The 18,262-nt window shown below is 45.2% G+C and overlaps 1 protein-coding gene across 1 annotated transcript; it reads right to left on the bottom strand.

Moving 5' to 3' along the window:
* Positions 1-7,149: 7,149 nt before the first annotated feature.
* Positions 7,150-16,384, bottom strand: LOC140895960 (uncharacterized). Its single transcript, XM_073306932.1, has 5 exons — positions 16,294-16,384; positions 15,273-15,491; positions 11,492-11,758; positions 9,485-9,721; positions 7,150-7,420 (listed from the first exon to the last, which is right to left on the bottom strand). The coding sequence occupies exons 1-5, from the start codon at positions 16,325-16,327 to the stop codon at positions 7,209-7,211; spliced, it is 969 nt and encodes a 322-aa protein (XP_073163033.1). The 5' UTR covers positions 16,328-16,384; the 3' UTR covers positions 7,150-7,208.
* Between the last annotated feature and the right edge of the window lie 1,878 nt (positions 16,385-18,262).

The raw sequence follows: 18,262 nt of genomic DNA, 5'->3' as shown, positions 1-18,262 counted from the left end.
ACCTCCCCCACTGCAACTTGAGACCATTACTCCTTGTCCTGTCCTCTTCCACCAGTGAGAATAGTCTAGAACCATCCTCTCTGGAACCACCTCTCAGGTAGTTGAAAGCAGCTATCAAATCCCCCCTCATTCTTCTCTTCCGCAGACTAAACAATCCCAGTTCCCTCAGCCTCTCCTCATAAGTCATGTGTTCCAGACCCCTAATCATTTTTGTTGCCCTTCGCTGGACTCTTTCCAATTTATCCACATCCTTCTTGTAGTGTGGGGCCCAAAACTGGACACAGTACTCCAGATGAGGCCTCACCAATGTCGAATAGAGGGGGACGATCACGTCCCTCCATCTGCTCGCTATGCCCCTACTTATACATCCCAAAATGCCATTGGCCTTCTTGGCAACAAGGGCACACTGCTGACTCATATCCAGCTTCTTGTCCACTGTCACCCTTAGGTCCTTTTCCGCAGAACTGCTGCCTAGCCATTCAGTCCCTAGTCTGTAGCTGTGCATTGGGTTCTTCCGTCCTAAGTGCAGGACCCTGCACTTATCCTTATTGAACCTCATCAGATTTCTTTTGGCCCAATCCTCCAATTTGTCTAGGTCCCTCTGTATCCTATCCCTGCCCTCCAGCATATCTACCACTCCTCCCAGTTTAGTATCATCCACAAATTTGCTGAGAGTGCAATCCACACCATCCTCCAGATCATTTATGAAGATATTGAACAAAACCGGCCCAAGGACCGACCCCTGGGGCACTCCACTTGACACCAGCTGCCAACTAGACATCGAGCCATTGATCACTACCCATTGAGCCCGACAATCTAGCCAACTTTCTACCCACCATATAGTGCATTCATCCAGCCCATACTTCTTTAACTTGCTGACAAGAATACTGTGGGAGACCGTGTCAAAAGCTTTGCTAAAGTCAAGATACAATACATCCACTGCTTTCCCTTCATCCACAGAACCAGTAATCTCATCATAGAAGGCGATTAGATTAGTCAAGCATGACCTTCCCTTGGTGAATCCATGCTGACTGTTCCTGATCACTTTCCTCTCATGTAAGTGCTTCAGGATTGATTCTTTGAGGACCTGCTCCATGATTTTTCCAGGGACTGAAGTGAGGCTGACTGGCCTGTAGTTCCCAGGATCCTCCTTCTTCCCTTTTTTAAAGATTGGCACTACATTAGCCTTTTTCCAGTCATCCGGGACTTTCCCCGTTCGCCACGAGTTTTCAAAGATAATGGCCAATGGCTCTGCAATCACAGCCGCCAGTTCCTTTAGCACTCTCGGATGCAACTCGTCTGGCCCCATGGACTTGTGCACGTCCAGCTTTTCTAAATAGTCCCTAACCACCTCTTTCTCCACAGAAGGCTGGCCATCTATTCCCCATGTTGTGATGCCCAGCGCAGCAGTCTGGGAGCTGACCTTGTTCGTGAAGACAGAGGCAAAAAAAGCATTGAGTACATTAGCTTTTTCCACATCCTCTGTCACTAGGTTGCCTCCCTCATTCATTAAGGGGCCCACACTTTCCTTGGCTTTCTTCTTGTTGCCAACATACCTGAAGAAACCCTTCTTGTTACTCTTAACATCTCTCGCTAGCTGCAGCTCCAGGTGCGATTTGGCCCTCCTAATTTCATTCCTACATGCCCGAGCAATATTTTTATACTCTTCCCTGGTCATATGTCCAACCTTCCACTTCTTGTAAGCTTCTTTTTTATGCTTAAGATCCGCTAGGATTTCACCGTTAAGCCAAGCTGGTCGCCTGCCATATTTACTATTCTTTCGACACAGCGGGATGGTTTGTCCCTGTAACCTCAACAGGGATTCTTTGAAATACAGCCAGCTCTCCTGGACTCCTTTCCCCTTCATGTTAGTCCCCCAGGGGATCCTACCCATCCATTCCCTGAGGGAGTCGAAGTCTGCTTTCCTGAAGTCCAGGGTCCATATCCTGCTGCTTACCTTTCTTCCCTGTGTCAGGATCCTGAACTCAACCAACTCTTGGTCACTGCCTCCCAGATTCCCATCCACTTTTGCTTCCCCTACTAATTCTTCCCGGTTTGTGAGCAGCAGGTCAAGAAAAGCTCCCCCCCTATTTGGCTCCTCTAGCACTTGCACCAGGAAATTGTCCCCTACGCTTTCCAAAAACTTCCTGGATTGTCTATGCACCGCTGTATTGCTCTCCCAGCAGATATCAGGAAAATTAAAGTCACCCATGAGAACCAGGGCATGCGATATAGTAGCTTCCGTGAGCTGCCGGAAGAAAGCCTCATCCACCTCGTCCGGTGGTCTATAGCAGACTCCCACCACTACATCACTCCTGTTGCTCACACTTCTCAACTTAATCCAGAGACACTCAGGTTTTTCTGCAGTTTCGTACCGGAGCTCTGAGCAGTCATACTGCTCCCTTACATACAGTGCTACTCCCCCACCTTTTCTGCCCTGCCTGTCCTTCCTGAACAGTTTATAACCATCCATGACAGTACTCCAGTCATGTGAGTTATCCCACCAAGTCTGTTATTCCAATCACGTCATAATTCCTTGACATCACCAGGACCTCCAGTTCTCCCTGCTTGTTTCCAAGGCTTTGTGTATTCGTATATAAGCACTTGAGATAACCTGCTGATCGCCCCTCATTCTCAGTATGAGGCAGGAGCCCTCCCCTCACAGACATTCCTGCCTGTGCTTCCTCCCGGTATCCCGCTTTCCCACTTACCTCAGGGCTTTGGTCTCCTTCCCCTGGTGAACCTAGTTTAAAGCCCTCCTCACTAGGTTAGCCAGCCTGCTCGCAAAGATGCTCTTCCCTCTCTTCGTAAGGTGGAGCCCGTCTCTGCCCAGCACTCCTCCTTCATGGAACACCATCCCATGGTCAAAGAATCCAAAGCCTTCTCTCCGACACCACCTGCGTAGCCATTCATTGACTTCCATGATTCGACGGAAGTCGAATTCATTTTTTTTCATTCATTATTTTCATTGACTTCTAAACATTACGAATAAAGAACGCTGACTTTAGGTAGGCTTTGTTTTAACAAATCAAGAATCATAACGATGTCTAGGTCCCAGCATTCCCGCTGTTTATTCCATTAAGAACTAGTTTAACTATCTTTATATTTTTTCCTCTGCCTTAATGTAACAATATGAATACTGAGCAGTTATGCTGCACTTTTCAGATGTAGCTCTCCAAATTCTTTAGAAACATTGGCAAGCATTAGTATACCACTATAAATATGGGAATACTGAGGTATAGACGAGGTTTTCAACCTTTTTCTTGCTGAGACCCCTTTCGACATGCTATAAAAACTCCAGGGCCCAGCAGGAGAAGGGGGCATAGGCAATTTCACTTCTATTTTTGGGAGGGCAAGGGCTAGCTCCACACAGCAGGATCCAAGGAGGGAGTGCCACTTCCACCCTCCTGACTCACCTCACCTGCCTGTCTGGGTTCCCGGGGTGGGGGAGGGGAGGGGTGCTATCAAAAAAATATAACTCAAATGGGGGACTCAGCTCAAAAAGTTTGAAAACCGCTCCGGGTGTAGGCAGCGTGTTGCTAGGGGCTATGTGTAGTGAGGGGTGTAGCTCAGGATTCAGGGAGGAGAGTGCTAGGGGCTGTGTGTGGGCAGGGTGGTAGCTAAAGGTGCAGGGAGTGGGTAGCTGGGGCTGTGTGGGCGTGGGGGGTAGCTCAGTGTGCAAGGAGGGGGCAGCTAGGGGCTGTGTGTGGACGGGGAGGTAGCTAAGGGTGCAGGCAAGGGGTGGCTAGGGGGTTGTGTGGGGGTGGGGGCTAGCTGGGGCTGTATGCAGGCAGGGGGGCTAGTTCAGGGTGCAGCGAGGGGGCAGCTAGGGGCTGTGTGTGGACGGGGGGGTAGCTAAGGGTGCAGGCAAGGGGTGGCTAGGGGGTTGTGTGGGGGTGGGGGCTAGCTGGGGCTGTGTGCAGGCAGGGGGGCTAGTTCAGGGTGCAGCGAGGGGGTAGCTGGGGCTGTGTGTAGACGGGGGGTAGCTAAGGGTGCAGGCAAGGGGTGACTAGGGGGTTGTGTGGGGGTGGGGGCTAGCTGGGGCTGTATGCAGGCAGGGGGGCTAGTTCAGGGTGCAGCGAGGGGGTAGCTGGGGCTGTGTGTGGATGGGGGGTAGCTAAGGGTGCAGGCAAGGGGTGGCTAGGGGGTTGTGTGGGGGTGGGGGCTAGCTGGGGCTGTGTGCAGGCAGGGGGGCTAGTTCAGGGTGCAGCGAGGGGGTAGCTGGGGCTGTGTGTAGACGGGGGGTAGCTAAGGGTGCAGGCAAGGGGTGGCTAGGGGGTTGTGTGGGGGTGGGGGCTAGCTGAGGCTGTGTGCAGGCAGGGGGGCTAGTTCAGGGTGCAGCGAGGGGGTAGCTGGGGCTGTGTGTGGATGGGGGGTAGCTAAGGGTGCAGGCAAGGGGTGGCTAGGGGGTTGTGTGGGGGTGGGGGCTAGCTGGGGCTGTGTGCAGGCAGGGGGGCTAGTTCAGGGTGCAGCGAGGGGGTAGCTGGGGCTGTGTGTAGACGGGGGGTAGCTAAGGGTGCAGGCAAGGGGTGGCTAGGGGGTTGTGTGGGGGTGGGGGCTAGCTGGGGCTGTATGCAGGCAGGGGGGCTAGTTCAGGGTGCAGCGAGGGGGTAGCTGGGGCTGTGTGTGGATGGGGGGTAGCTAAGGGTGCAGGCAAGGGGTGGCTAGGGGGTTGTGTGGGGGTGGGGGCTAGCTGGGGCTGTGTGCAGGCTGGGGGGCTAGTTCAGGGTGCAGCGAGGGGGTAGCTGGGGCTGTGTGTGGACGGGGGGGTAGCTAAGGGTGCAGGCAAGGGGTGGCTAGGGGGTTGTGTGGGGGTGGGGGCTAGCTGGGGCTGTATGCAGGCAGGGGGCTAGTTCAGGGTGCAGCGAGGGGGTAGCTGGGGCTGTGTGTGGACGGGGGGTAGCTAAGGGTGCAGGCAAGGGGTGGCTAGGGGGTTGTGTGGGGGTGGGGGCTAGCTGAGGCTGTGTGCAGGCAGGGGGGCTAGTTCAGGGTGCAGCGAGGGGGTAGCTGGGGCTGTGTGTGGACGGGGGGTAGCTAAGGGTGCAGGCAAGGGGTGGCTAGGGGGTTGTGTGGGGGTGGGGGCTAGCTGGGGCTGTGTGCAGGCAGGGGGGCTAGTTCAGGGTGCAGCGAGGGGGTAGCTGGGGCTGTGTGTGGACGGGGGGGTAGCTAAGGGTGCAGGCAAGGGGTGGCTAGGGGGTTGTGTGGGGGTGGGGGCTAGCTGGGGCTGTATGCAGGCAGGGGGCTAGTTCAGGGTGTAGCGAGGGGGTAGCTGGGGCTGTGTGTGGACGGGGGGTAGCTAAGGGTGCAGGCAAGGGGTGGCTAGGGGGTTGTGTGGGGGTGGGGGCTAGCTGGGGCTGTGTGCAGGCAGGGGGGCTAGTTCAGGGTGCAGTGAGGGTGTAGCTAGGGAATGCACAGGCGGGGCGTGGGGGAGCTCAGGGTGCAGGGAAAACAATAGCTAGGGACTCTGTGCCAGGAGGGCTCCCGCTGTGGAGGTTGCTCCCTGAGGGCTCTGCTGGCCCCAGAGCGGGGTCCCTCCACCTGGGTGTGAGCAGTCAAAGAGGGCTGGGAGCTGAGGAGCAGCCACAACCCCAGACACCAGCAGCAGACGGGGGAATGCCACAGCTGCCCACTCCATGGCGCCACCTGCCCCGCACTGCCTGGCTCTGGCTTCCCACCTACAACCTGACCAGAGGGCCTGGCCTGAGGGGGGATGAGGGAGAGGAGGCAGTGTGGGGACAGTGAGGGGACTGCTCTGCTCTGGGTAAGGCACTGCAGTTTGGGGGGGGCAACACCCTTATGGCCCCCAACTCTGGCCATGGACTCAGGGCTTCTGCCTGCAGGGAACGCCGGGGCTCAGGGGTCCAGTCCTGCACAGCTCCCAACTTCGTAGGGCAGGGAGGGGGAAACACTGGGGCTCTCGGCTTCAGCCCCATGCCAGTCCCGGCTTCAGCCCTGCAGGGGGGTGCCGGGGCTCAGGGCACTGGGTTTCAGCTGCGGGGCTCTGCACCCCCTCTTCCCCCAAAAGGGCTCACAGTCCCCCGGGGAGCAGCAAACCCTAGGTTAAGAACCTCTGGTAGAGACAACTTAAGTGACTTACCCAACATTTCACAGCAAGTTAATGGCCAAACAAGGAACTTTCTCCTGACTTTCATTCCAGAGCCCTAATGAGTAGACTACATTTGTCTTCTATCTTTTTCTGCGAAAATAGCTATACGGGGCCAAATCATCAGCTGGTAAAAATGACACAACTACATTTCAGTTAAGAGCGAGTGCAAGCTATGCCAGCGAAGGCTTAGGCCCAATGTCTTTATCTAATTCAGGCAACTACAGATCAGTTGCTAGGTAGTGATATTACCGATGCTGAATCCAAGACAACACATAAATATTGATATATTTTAATTCTGGACGGGATCTTGTTAGTTGTAAAATAATTTTACAGTCCAATTCACAATATAGAATAGAGGCCATTAACAGGCAGAGCTGGTCATAAAGTTGAATGAAACATGGGGAAGGAAAAAATCCCTCTATATTTTTCATGGAAAATTGTTTTTTTTTCAGCCAGTTCTATTGATACTCAATATTTGCATGCCCTTATCACAAAGTTCTAATAGATATTTCCTATTCTAATGCTAGGATGAAAAAGACTGTCATAATCTTACATAACTCTGAGGCGCATAATTATTGACAAATACTGACTTTTTAATAGCAGCCACTCTACTCTGAAACAACTTAGTGTAACTTTGTGTTAACAAATATCCCCATAATGATGCTCCTACATATGGCTTCAAAATTGCCCTCACCAGTTTTACATTATAATTAAAAAATAAAAAAGTGGAAGCCACCGAAAAGTCCCCAAATGTTACTCACTAGTAGCCTGTCTCCTATCAGTCCATGTATGTAACTCACAATGCCAAATTTCTCAAGTAGTAGCAACAATAGGGGAAGCTCAAGATATTTGACCATTTTCTTTTGCACCAGTAAAAACCAACCAACCTGTGGTTTAAAGTTCAGTGTCATCCACTTCCACAGAAGAAAGAAAATGATAGTGATTATATTTTTACCCTAATTTTATTTTACAAGAGGAAATAAGGTTACAGCACAAACTGCTTTCAAGGAACAGTCTGAATACTTGGATAATATGTAGTTCTCACACATGCATGCAAATACATTCAAAAAAAAAAAGTAACAAACAATACAGTCATTCCATCTCACGTGCTTCCACAGAACACCGTTACATTGCGGTAGCCATTCCACTTTCTGCAGAATTCTCTGTTTAATTCACAGTACTGATAAGCTGAAGTTTTCCTCTGAAAATATTCCAAGTGTCCTACCAGCATGTCTTGCACTGCTCTGTCATGGCAGTCACCATCAAAGTAAAAGTTCTGATCAACAACTTTTGGCTTTTTATGGATATTTGGTTCTAAAGAAACAGGCAAAGAAAACACAGGATTAATTTTGACCTAGCCGGTCACCTCAGTGATGCAGAGCATCCTATTTTGCAATTTAAACCAAACGCTATGAGGATAGTTTTGATTTTAATGTTTACATATCTGGAACTTTTAATACAACAAATATCATAAAAGAATGAATTGGTAAGATTAAAGGTAAGGACTAAGGCTCACATTGCTTTTAGTGGGTTTTGAATGAACCTCTAGGAAAAGGACCCTGCAAAGACTTACAGATGTGTTTGTAATCTGAAGTATATAAATTGACCCACTGGGTTTACTCTCATGCTTATCATGCTTATCATGACACACGTGTATATGTTTTTGCAGGATCAGGGCCAAAATAAATAAAATGAATAGGCCAGAATGCAATCAAAATTATGCCAACAATTTTCTGCATTTTGAGCATGGCAGGCTGAAGAGAGAGACTGAAGAAAAATTTTATAGCATAGACCCTTTTGCCTGGAACAATGCTTCATGTTCTCTCTCTCTCTCTCTTTGGGCCTAAGATGAGTCAGGGGAGAGAGCATGGTCATGACCAATGCATCCACAGTCTTCACGCATCCACCTTCTAGAAGCCACTATGAAGATGTATGGGCTATAGTTACTTCTGTAACCCTGGGACTGTCGAAGCAACTAAAGATGAGCCACATGGATGTCTCAGGATGTGCTAGTAGGTTCTTATAATTATTTATACTGTGATAGCATTCAGAATGAGCAAGGCACTTTCCAAACACAAAGATAGACACAGTTCTGCCCCCAAAAGAGCCAAAAAACTTATATAGATTCATATATTCCAAGGATAGAAGGGACTGCTGTGATCATCATCTGAACTCATGTATAACACAGGCCACAGAACTTCCCCTGGAATAATTCTCAGAGCACAGTTTTCAGAAGAACATCAAATCTTAATTTAAAAATTATCTGTGATGAAGAAGCTACCTATGGTAAATGGTTCCAATGGTTAATTACTCTCACTGTTAAAAATGTATGCCATATATCCTGTTTGAATTTGCCTAGCTTCAACTTCTAGCTACCTGATTGTGTTATACCTTTCTCTGCTAGATTGAAAAGTCCATTATCAAATATTTGTTCCCTATGTAGGCACTTACAGAGTGTAACCAAGTCACCCCTTAATCTCCTCTTTATTAAATTAAATAGATTGAGCTCTTTAAATCTATCCCTATAAGACATGTTTTTTCTCGTCATTCTCGTGGATCTTCGCTGAGTCCTTCCCAATTTATCAACATCCTTCTTAAATTGTGAACAGCAGAACTGGAGACAGTGTTCCAGCAGCGGTCGCACCAGTGCCAAACAGAGAGGCAAAATAACCTCTCTACTTCTACTCGAGATTCCTGTGTTGGTGCAGCCAAGCATTATACGTTCACCCTTTTGGCCACAGCATTGCACTGGGAGCTCACATTCAGGTGATTCTCCACCACAACTCACAAATCTTTTTAAGAGTCATGTTTTAAGAGTCCTCCATCCTGTGTGTATGGTGTACATGCTTTGTTTACAAATGTATACCTTTACATTTAGCCACATTAAAATGCTTATTGTTTGCTTGTGCCCAATATGCAAGCCCTTGAAAGGCCCCTGTGCAAGTCCCATATATTCAGGTTCTGTTCTTGTGAAAAGTAATCAGTTAATAAAGCTATGGTGCTTTATTCCTGTAATCCCCCACTGGTTAGAGAGTAGTATGGTCTCTCATTGATATGTCTCCATTTTCTGTGTAAAGACTCTGGATTGGTGATCAGAACACAACTCTTCATGGACATAATTAATGTGAAATATCTACACTCCCTCACCATATTTTTAATCTATAATTAAGTAAATCAAGCAGCTGAACTCAACCCACCTCAAGTGCTGATTTGAAAAATCTGACAAGTGATATTTATAGAAAAAGGGTAAACTACTTTTAATGAATACTTGAAATATAATTTACATGCCATCAGGCTCATCAAAGTGGTGAAAATATAACATGAAAATAAGAATTTTTAATTAGTTACAAAGTTTTTCCTTCATTTAAACTTTCTTACCTTGGCACTTATGGTTTAAACTTGGCAAATTTGGGCCAATGGGCGTGAATGTGCTTGTGAAGGTCCACCAAAGTCCCTCCTCTGAGCATGCATATATTGGATATGGATCCCTGCTAAACTGGTATTTGCTTTGACACAGTACAATACAGTCAATGGTCATGAGGTCCATGCCTTCCACTGAAGGATAGCCACAGACTATGGCTCCATGCTCCGGCAATTCCATGGTGCATGCAATTGCTTTGTGTATACATAAAAAAAGACAACAATAAAAACTGAGTTAACAATGAGTGACACTGTTTACATGTACTAAAAAGCAAATTATGCAAAATATTAGACAGAAATTCTTAAAATATTTCTATAAATTAATATACATGATAAAAATGTTGCTGTTGGGTAAATCTTCAAGATGATGTGACTAGTCCCCTACAGTGTGTAAAGGGAAACTAGTTCTTATGTGCCTATTTGTGTAACATAGGAAAAGTTTGGGACTGAACCCTTGCGTGGACGTAAGATTCAGCCAGTCTTCAGCAATTCATTATAGCATTATACTGGAAATAGTATTTGGGAGCATGTATGGACATAAGAACGGCCCTACTGGGTCAGACCAAAGGTCCATCTAGCCCAGTGTCCTGTCTTCCGACAGTGGCCAGTGCCAGGTGCCCCAGAGGGAATGAACAGAACAGGTCATCATCAGGAGGAACACAGCTAAAATTTTCAGAAGCAGTCAGGGAATTGGTGTGACCTGCTCCTGTGGTACTCTGTGGAAAGTGGGTTCTCAGTAGCCCTGAAAATCAGGCACAAGATGTCTCAAGTGGGATACCCCACACAACTGTGGCACACAAAGTGAGTGAGTGACCACTTCTGAAAACGTGCTTGTTACAGATGATTTCTTTGAATAGAGAGGAGCCTGAATCAGAATGCCAGATCTTTCCCCTCAAGCCTTGTCTCGGCCCCAACTTCCAATCTGGAGCCAAACTTTGCATCTCAGGCTCATATTTCATTATAAGAGGTTGGTTTGAATTCTATAACTTGTGTGAAGATCTGTACCTGGAGCCACTGAAGGAAGCAATTCTTTACACAGAGCTGACACATAGGCTTCAGTGAAAAGCTAGTGTGCTGCGTGAGGACAGAGAGCAAAGCTGTAAGAACCGGGAAGGGCCATCCCTAGCCATTTTGGTGCACTACGCAGCCCCCCCACCACCACCACCAGGTGGCTGTGGGGGGCCCCAGGCCTCTGTGGGGGATGGGAGCAGGAGCACAAGCCGGCGGAGTGGAGTGGGTTGGGGCTGGGTCGTTCCATTTCCTGCCGCCCAGTGAGTGAAGGGCAGACCCGTCCCGCACTCATGAGTGGTGGGAAGTGGAGTGACCTGGCCCCAGCCTGCTCCGCTCTGCTCCCCTGGCTCCCAGGCTTCGGGGGTAGGAGGGGAACCATCCCCCAGCACTCATTGGTGTCACAGAGCAGGCTGGGGCTGGGTCGCTGCACTTCCTGCCACCGCCGGTGAGTGTAGGTCTGACCCTGCTGCAGTCCTCAGGGGAGTGTGGGGGTGGGGTGCGAAAAGGCTGGGCGGGGACAGAGCAGGGGCATGGCTTTGGGGAAGGGGTGGAGTGGGGTCAGAGCTAGAGCTGGAGCAGAGCAGGGGTGGGAAGAGGTGGGGCTGGGGGGGGAGCAGGGGCAGGGGCCATGGGGAAGAGGTGGATCAGGGGCTGGAGCAGCACACAACTGTGTAGGGCACCAGGAAATTTGGTGCCCCAAAGTTCCTGGTCCCCTACGAAGCTGCGTACTTTGCTTATGGGTAGGGAGAGCCCTGGAGCCGGGGCAGGGGAACATTTGGGGATACATGTTTTCCCTTGCATATAAATGGCCTGTAGATGTAGACAAAATGTGAGAGTTTATATCCTAACCCCCACTTGGTATTAATAATCAAACAACAAATGCCACAGGACAATTAGCATTAATACTTCATTATATTCTATTCTGTTGACCTTAAGTATAAGCCAAACACATACATTTCACAGAGATCTCAAAGGAACATTTGGCTTGGTTTCCTGAAAGATCTGTTGCTATATATTCCACTGAATATTGGCCATATGCCATTTTGTCTCCATTATTAACATTGGACCCGCCTTTTGTGATTGTCAGTGGACCCCTGGAGTTGTCTTCAAACACAGGCTCCTTCCAAGACAATTCGGGCAAGTCATTCCAGTAGGGGTTTCCTTTTTTGGTTTCTATCTCAATGTTCTGAGGACAGGAGATCACTACAGGTGGTTCAGTATCTGAGGAAAGAACAATATACATAATAATATATTTCAGACTTTGGCTATTCCAAATGCTAAGAAGCATAAGAAAGTAATATTGATAGTCTATGTTTCACAATAAGATGCAATGAGACAACCCTGCTGCTCAGATCTAAGGTTATTTAACTGCATGTTTCTTAACTGAATAGAATTGCAATACACTTTATGCAAAGGCATTGTGCCATTGTACAGTATTTAAGACATTTGGACCAGATCTGGATCCCAAGAAAGTCAATGGGAGATTTGCCAATGCTTAGCAGTACTGCCGGGATTTGGCCCATAATTAGTTCTCAACAAAGCATGTTGATTTTACTTTCAGTGGGCTAAATTCTTCTCTCCATTACACCAGTTAAACTTTACTGAAGTCATCGGGCTTCCCACTGGGTGTAACAGCGAGGAGAATTTCACAAGGTCTTAGGGTTTGATGTTCAAAGGTATTTAGGGGCTTGCAGATCAGCACTTTAATATCTTTGAAAATATGGCTCTTAAAGCTTAAAAAAAAGAAATTAATTAGACATATCAGGATACTTTTAGGACATAAATGCTTCACCCGCCTTTGAAAAGTGACATCTATGCTGCCCACCGTGTAGCGCATACTCAGGAAAGGTTCTGCACTGCCTTTGGCACCTTATGTAACGTGTGCAAAGGGAGTGCAATGTGATGTAAATTACTGCCAGATCAGAATGTGAAAGTAAAAATTGCCTAAGCCAATTGAAACTACAGGAGCATTTGGGTTGAATAGAATACACTTACTCAACTGGAATTTAGTCAAGTCACCACACCGCTCTTGGCCTTCCCCCAGAATCTTTATCCCCATGTTCTGGGGCACAATTTTTCTATAATGGGGATCCTTTAAACTGGAATTTCAGAACATTCCCATAGCATTGTGTGATGTGGGCAAAATATTTCCATTCTGATTTTTAAAATGGCTATTTTTCACTTTTCTCTAAGGCTAAATAGCTCTTGTTTTCTATAGGGGCTTGTTCACTAGACTAAGAATCTCTAGTAAACAGCTTGCTGCAGCTGTAATTAAAAAGCTAATTACATTGGGCTCTATTTGAAATATATGAAATCTTTAATGAAGTACAAAATTGAATCAGGAAGCTTGCAGGGAAATAATAAAAAAATAATAATTTAAGGCAAAAATGGAAACATGTCAACAAAAGAATACAAATACAAAAAAAAGCCCCGATTTTTGGCACAGCATACAGATAGGATACGGTGACATGGCAGTATAAAGAAGCAAATTCAGGTAATCTTGAGAGACCTGAACACTTAAAAGCAGAGAGAGCCAAAAATAGTATCCCCAAAACTTCCCCCAGATTTGAAGGTGAACTAAATGTGACCTTTTTAAAAAGTCAGATAGATAGATAGATATAGATACATTGTTAAATAAATTTGCTCTGCCTATGTAACACAGGGTAAAACAGAAAGGGTTACACAACTAGCAGGCTAATTGCCCCTGATTCAACCTTTAGAGACAGATAAGTAGATAATAGTTGCGGTTTTTTGTGTGTTTACATATATATTGTTAGAGGTTGACAATGTAACCAAATGGTTCCTGTATGTCGCTGTATTCTGTCAATTCAGAGATCAAAAGGAGATGTTAACATTTAGATGAACTGTGAGTGCAGTTTCAGAGTAGCAGCCGTGTTAGCCTGTATTCGCAAAAAGAAAAGGAGGACTTGTGGGAACTTAGAGACTATGCTCAAATAAATTTGTTAGTCTCTAAGGTGCCACAAGTCCTCCTTTTCCTTTTGTGAGTGTAGTAATATCATTGTCTTCATTTCTCTTTGAAGTATGTAGTAAACTACCTGTAAATGGTGGGAGATGGACAGTTGCCTTATGCTAACCTATATAGCTAATTACTGGTGATGCTTAGGAAATAGGAGGTTACTTCAAAGCCACTATTCTTCACCCAAGGAACACCTGCTGTCAAGAGGCTGACAATAGCCTGCCAGGGATTTATAAAAAGAGCTCTTGGGCCTCCATGTCAGATCTGCTTAAGATTCATCAGGGGAAGTTTGAGTCACAAGACTGAGATCTCCAGATCCAGCCTGGGCCACCCTGATATTGGCCATTGGACTGTGACCTACATAACTGATTCTGAAAGAACCTTTTGTAACACTGAAGCTCACCATCTCTACTATGAAACTGACCTAAGAACTTTATTCATAACTGTATGTATAATGACCTTTTAACCAATACTCTCTCTCTTTTCTTTTTAAATAAATTTTTAGTTTATTTAATAAGAATTGGCTGTAAGCGTGTATTTGGGTAACGTCTGAAATAATCAGTGACCTGGTGGGTAATGTGTCAGATCCTTTGGGCTTGGTAGAACTTTTTATATGATGAACAAGATTTTCAGTAATCCTCATCATATTTGACTTGGCTGTCTGGGTAGGAGCCCAAGGCTGTGTTGTTTTAAGGGAACTGTGCTTTTGGCTTCTGGGTAACCAGTAAGGTATTGTAGAAGCTGTTGTGTTGCTGGCTTGCTGAGTCTAATTATTACAATAACCTCCAGTTTTGGGGATCATCTGCCCCATTCTTTGCAGTTTGCCCTGATTGAACAATCTCAGTGTGGCCCCCGCCCCCAGAGCCGTGGTCACAACCCCGTTTTTGGCTTGAGCCGCAAGTAGCAAATAATAAAACATTGTGAGAGAGTTTATCCTATCAGTCTTTCACTCTGGACTGCAACTAAAATGAACAGCACCAAAAATTAACAGCAAAAGTCCAGAACAAAGAAGTTGAATTACAATGAAACAAAACTTTTTAATGTTTGTCCACCTTGCTTCTACCCAATCCACAAAAAGAGAGAAAGGGCTCATTGCCATCATGTTCCCAAACCAACGTCACCTACAGAAGTACTTGTATGGCAGATCCCCTGGAGTGCCTTTATTCTGGACTCGTTTTCATTCATCCCACTTCTGAGGACCTCTGCAGAATCATATATTTCAGCTAATACATTTTGGATTCAAGTAAAAGTTGACACGCTGATCTTACAGCTGTCTGTCCTTCATAATTTCCACATAGCCTCTGTGAGATACATTGGACTTTGACACATTACACCCTTCTGTAAACTCATGCTCACCTGAAGTACTTTCTGAAAGCCAATGTTTAGTATATTACAATACATCTGTTATAGCTGTACTGTGTTTAGTACATTACAATACAGCTGTTATATTTTAAAATATATGATTTTGATGAGTTAAGTAGATGTAGTTCAAAGCAAGTAGAAAAGGATATCCAGCTCCCATCAAGAATGATGGGAGCTAATGGTGCACATTAGTGATAAGTTAGGGCATTAAATATGTATGCCTTTAAGATTATGGTTTATGTTATGCTGCAGCTAATCGCAAATGATTGCATATTATGAATTACCACAGATGGAGAGAAGACATTATGAAGCATATTAAAAAACAGGTAGGAGAAAAAATACTGTCCACCACTACCACAGTGACATTAACAATGTTCTGAAAAGACAATTTGTTACCTCTTTGGTTGTTTCCAGGCCCACAGTTAACAGAAAGATCTGATATTCTGAAATTGCCACAGGTGCTTGGGTGCCTGTTGCACTGGGAAATAACAGAGGGATCTTTGGCTACAATTTGTTCCACAGTTGCTAGGATGTTTTTTTTCACGGCCTGTTCATTGCAGTCACCCTCATAGTACTGTAGTGAATCTCCTCTTCTGGACCCTGTGCGACGCCTGACTGTTAATAGTTCATATAACATGAGGTTAGTTAATAAAGATATGTCCAAAATGGTGCCATGATGCACAAAAGTGTTATGGAGTTTTCATATAATAGAGAGTAGAGTCCTGGCAAGTGCAAATGTATCACATTACTTAAACACAAGGCCACAACAGAAAGCAGCATGAGGGATTTATCAAAACCATAAATATACTGCTCAATTCTTGAATGAGGGGTAAAAATGTCATTTTGGTTTCACGTGTAAGACTCTAGCTCAAATAAAAAAGTAGCAATTTGTGATGGTTTATCACATACAACCTGACAGGAACAAATTTACAACCTGAGTAGCACACTGCCATTTCCGGTAACAGATCACAAACTTTCAGTGTTAACAGAGGGCTCTATGCAAAAAAAAAATTTTGCTCCACACTCTTGGTTTGAGCTTTCAGAAAGAAACTGGCCACGCTTTCTGTGTCATCTGCAATTGCTTACCATAGACAGATGACTGGGGACACCTCTGTTAGACCCTGTCTCCATCTATACGCCCCATTCAAATGATAAAACTATGTTTTGATGTTTAAAATTAATCCATCTGCAGATTAGATTAATTGCCTATGATGTCGCCAATCCCCAACAAGATACCTCTGTTTGATCCCCAAAGCCACGAAAGCCTCTGCTGGGGGTAGTACAGAGCTGCACCAGCCAAGCAAGAGTTCCAGAATGCACAAAACTCTAATAGCCGCTGAATGTGTAAATCAATAAGCTGTCAGTCATCAAGAGTGTTTAAGAAAGCTAATCCATTGAAGCTTTCAAGCCTGCTCACCTGTACAAGTCTCTGGCATGTGAGCCTTTGTCATTTGCCAGGCTTCATCCAAATGAAACCAACTTGTCCCAGACTGAGAAGGCTGGCAGAAAAACACTGACCCTGCTCTCCGATGGAAACCAGTGCTTTTCATGCAGAATGGTACACAAAACTGCCATTTGTCCATTCCACTGCCAGGATAAGATAACGTTCCACAAGCCAAAGACCCATCAGTGGGAGGTTGGGCAGTGCATGAAAGATCTGGCTCTACGAGCAATATAAAAACATATTAAAGTATGAAGTCCATTAGTATCACTGTAGTAGAAATACAGTAAGTAAACTGCCCACAAAGAAATACATGCTTGTAATTTTTTTTAAAACAGTTAAGTTCTTTACTGAATGATACCATTTTCAAGTGCTTAGGAGATCTGGGATGCTCAGAGTGGGTTATTTCTAGAACTCTTTGAAATTGTATGTTCAAAACTTTTTTTAATGAAACTTTTCCATTTTTCAAAACCAAGTACCTTCATGGAGTCTTCATTTTTTCCTCCAAGTTTTACTGGAAATGAAACTGAAAATATTAAACTTAAGACATTTCAAATGACAGCTATTCAGTTTTCTTGTTTGTTCCCCTTTGTGCCACTGTGTGCAGCAGAATGAAGCATATCTGGGACATGTTTCATTTTTCTTTTGTCATTTTGTCATTTTTCCAAAGTTGGAAAAGGGAACAATGTAGCAAAAGAAAAAAGAAAAAAATGTAACAGTGGGAAAAGCCTGGGGCATCGTTTTTTATAGCAGTCAGTACCAAAAAAATGGGGTGGGAGAGAAGGGAAAAGACATGCAAATTCAAAATTATTAAAATCAAAATTAAAATAAGAAAGAAAGAAAGAAAGAAAGAAAGAAAGAAAGAAAGAAAGAAAGAAAGAAAGAAAGAAAGAAAGAAAGAAAGAAAGCTCTGATTTGAATTCTACAAAAGGGAAACAAATTGATTTTTTTTTTGCAAAATTAGTTCCCCATCATTTGATTAGCTGTGAATCTAGTTTTACTGTGTGGCAGAGCAATGACTTGAACCAGACAGGATATTATATCAGCTCATTTAGTTGTGCATACTCACGAACAGCGATAGATGACAAAAGCAAAATACAGCTGATGGGCCAAATCCGCAGCTGGAATAAACTGGCATAAATAATGGCGCTAAACTGATTTACATCAGCTGAGGTGCTAGCTCTCTAACTCACATGTGTAACATGGCCCTTTCTATCTCCAGCAAACTCCTCTAAGTTCAGTGCCACTCCTCTAAGTTCAGTGCCACCAGTCACTTTCTCCATTACTGCTCTTCAACCATCTCCCAAATGTCTCTGGGAAGATGTTTTTAACTCTATTCAAACCCATTATATCCTTTGCTATGACCATGTGACTGTAATGGAGTCATGCAGTCACAATACAGGCGTCAATCAAAACTGTTTCAGAGTAGCAGCCGTGTTACTCTGTATCCGCAAAAAGAACAGGAGTACTTGTGGCACCTCAGAGACTAACAAATGTATTTGAGCATAAGCTTTCGTGAGCTACAGCTCACTTCATCGGATGTATTCCACTGAATGTATCCAATGAAGTGAGCTGTAGCTCACAAAAGCTTATGCTCAAATAAATCTGTTAGTCTCTAAGGTGCCACAAGTAATCAAAACTGTGTTGATGATGCTATGTCTGCTATCTGGGACTTAAGCGAAAGGGAGCTAATGAAACTTCAAAGCAATCTCTCACTCTAAATTCTTGCATTTCAAAGGAGTTACTGTCTTTGAGACAATGGATACTGTCAACTCCCCATCAAGAGAGACAGTGTATATTGTTCACACTTAAGTGTACGTCCACTAAAGTATTTAACGACTTTAACTAACACCACTTGATATTGAAATAGGCGGATCTGGGTCTGTTTACCTCTTCTCCAGGGAGTTCATTCCCCATTTAAAAAAACTCTTAAAGCAATAAATGC

The sequence above is a fragment of the Lepidochelys kempii genome, chromosome 11, assembly GCF_965140265.1.
Source record: "Lepidochelys kempii isolate rLepKem1 chromosome 11, rLepKem1.hap2, whole genome shotgun sequence".
Classification (NCBI taxonomy): Eukaryota; Metazoa; Chordata; order Testudines; family Cheloniidae; genus Lepidochelys; species Lepidochelys kempii.
This window is presented reverse-complemented; position numbering and strand designations above follow the sequence as displayed.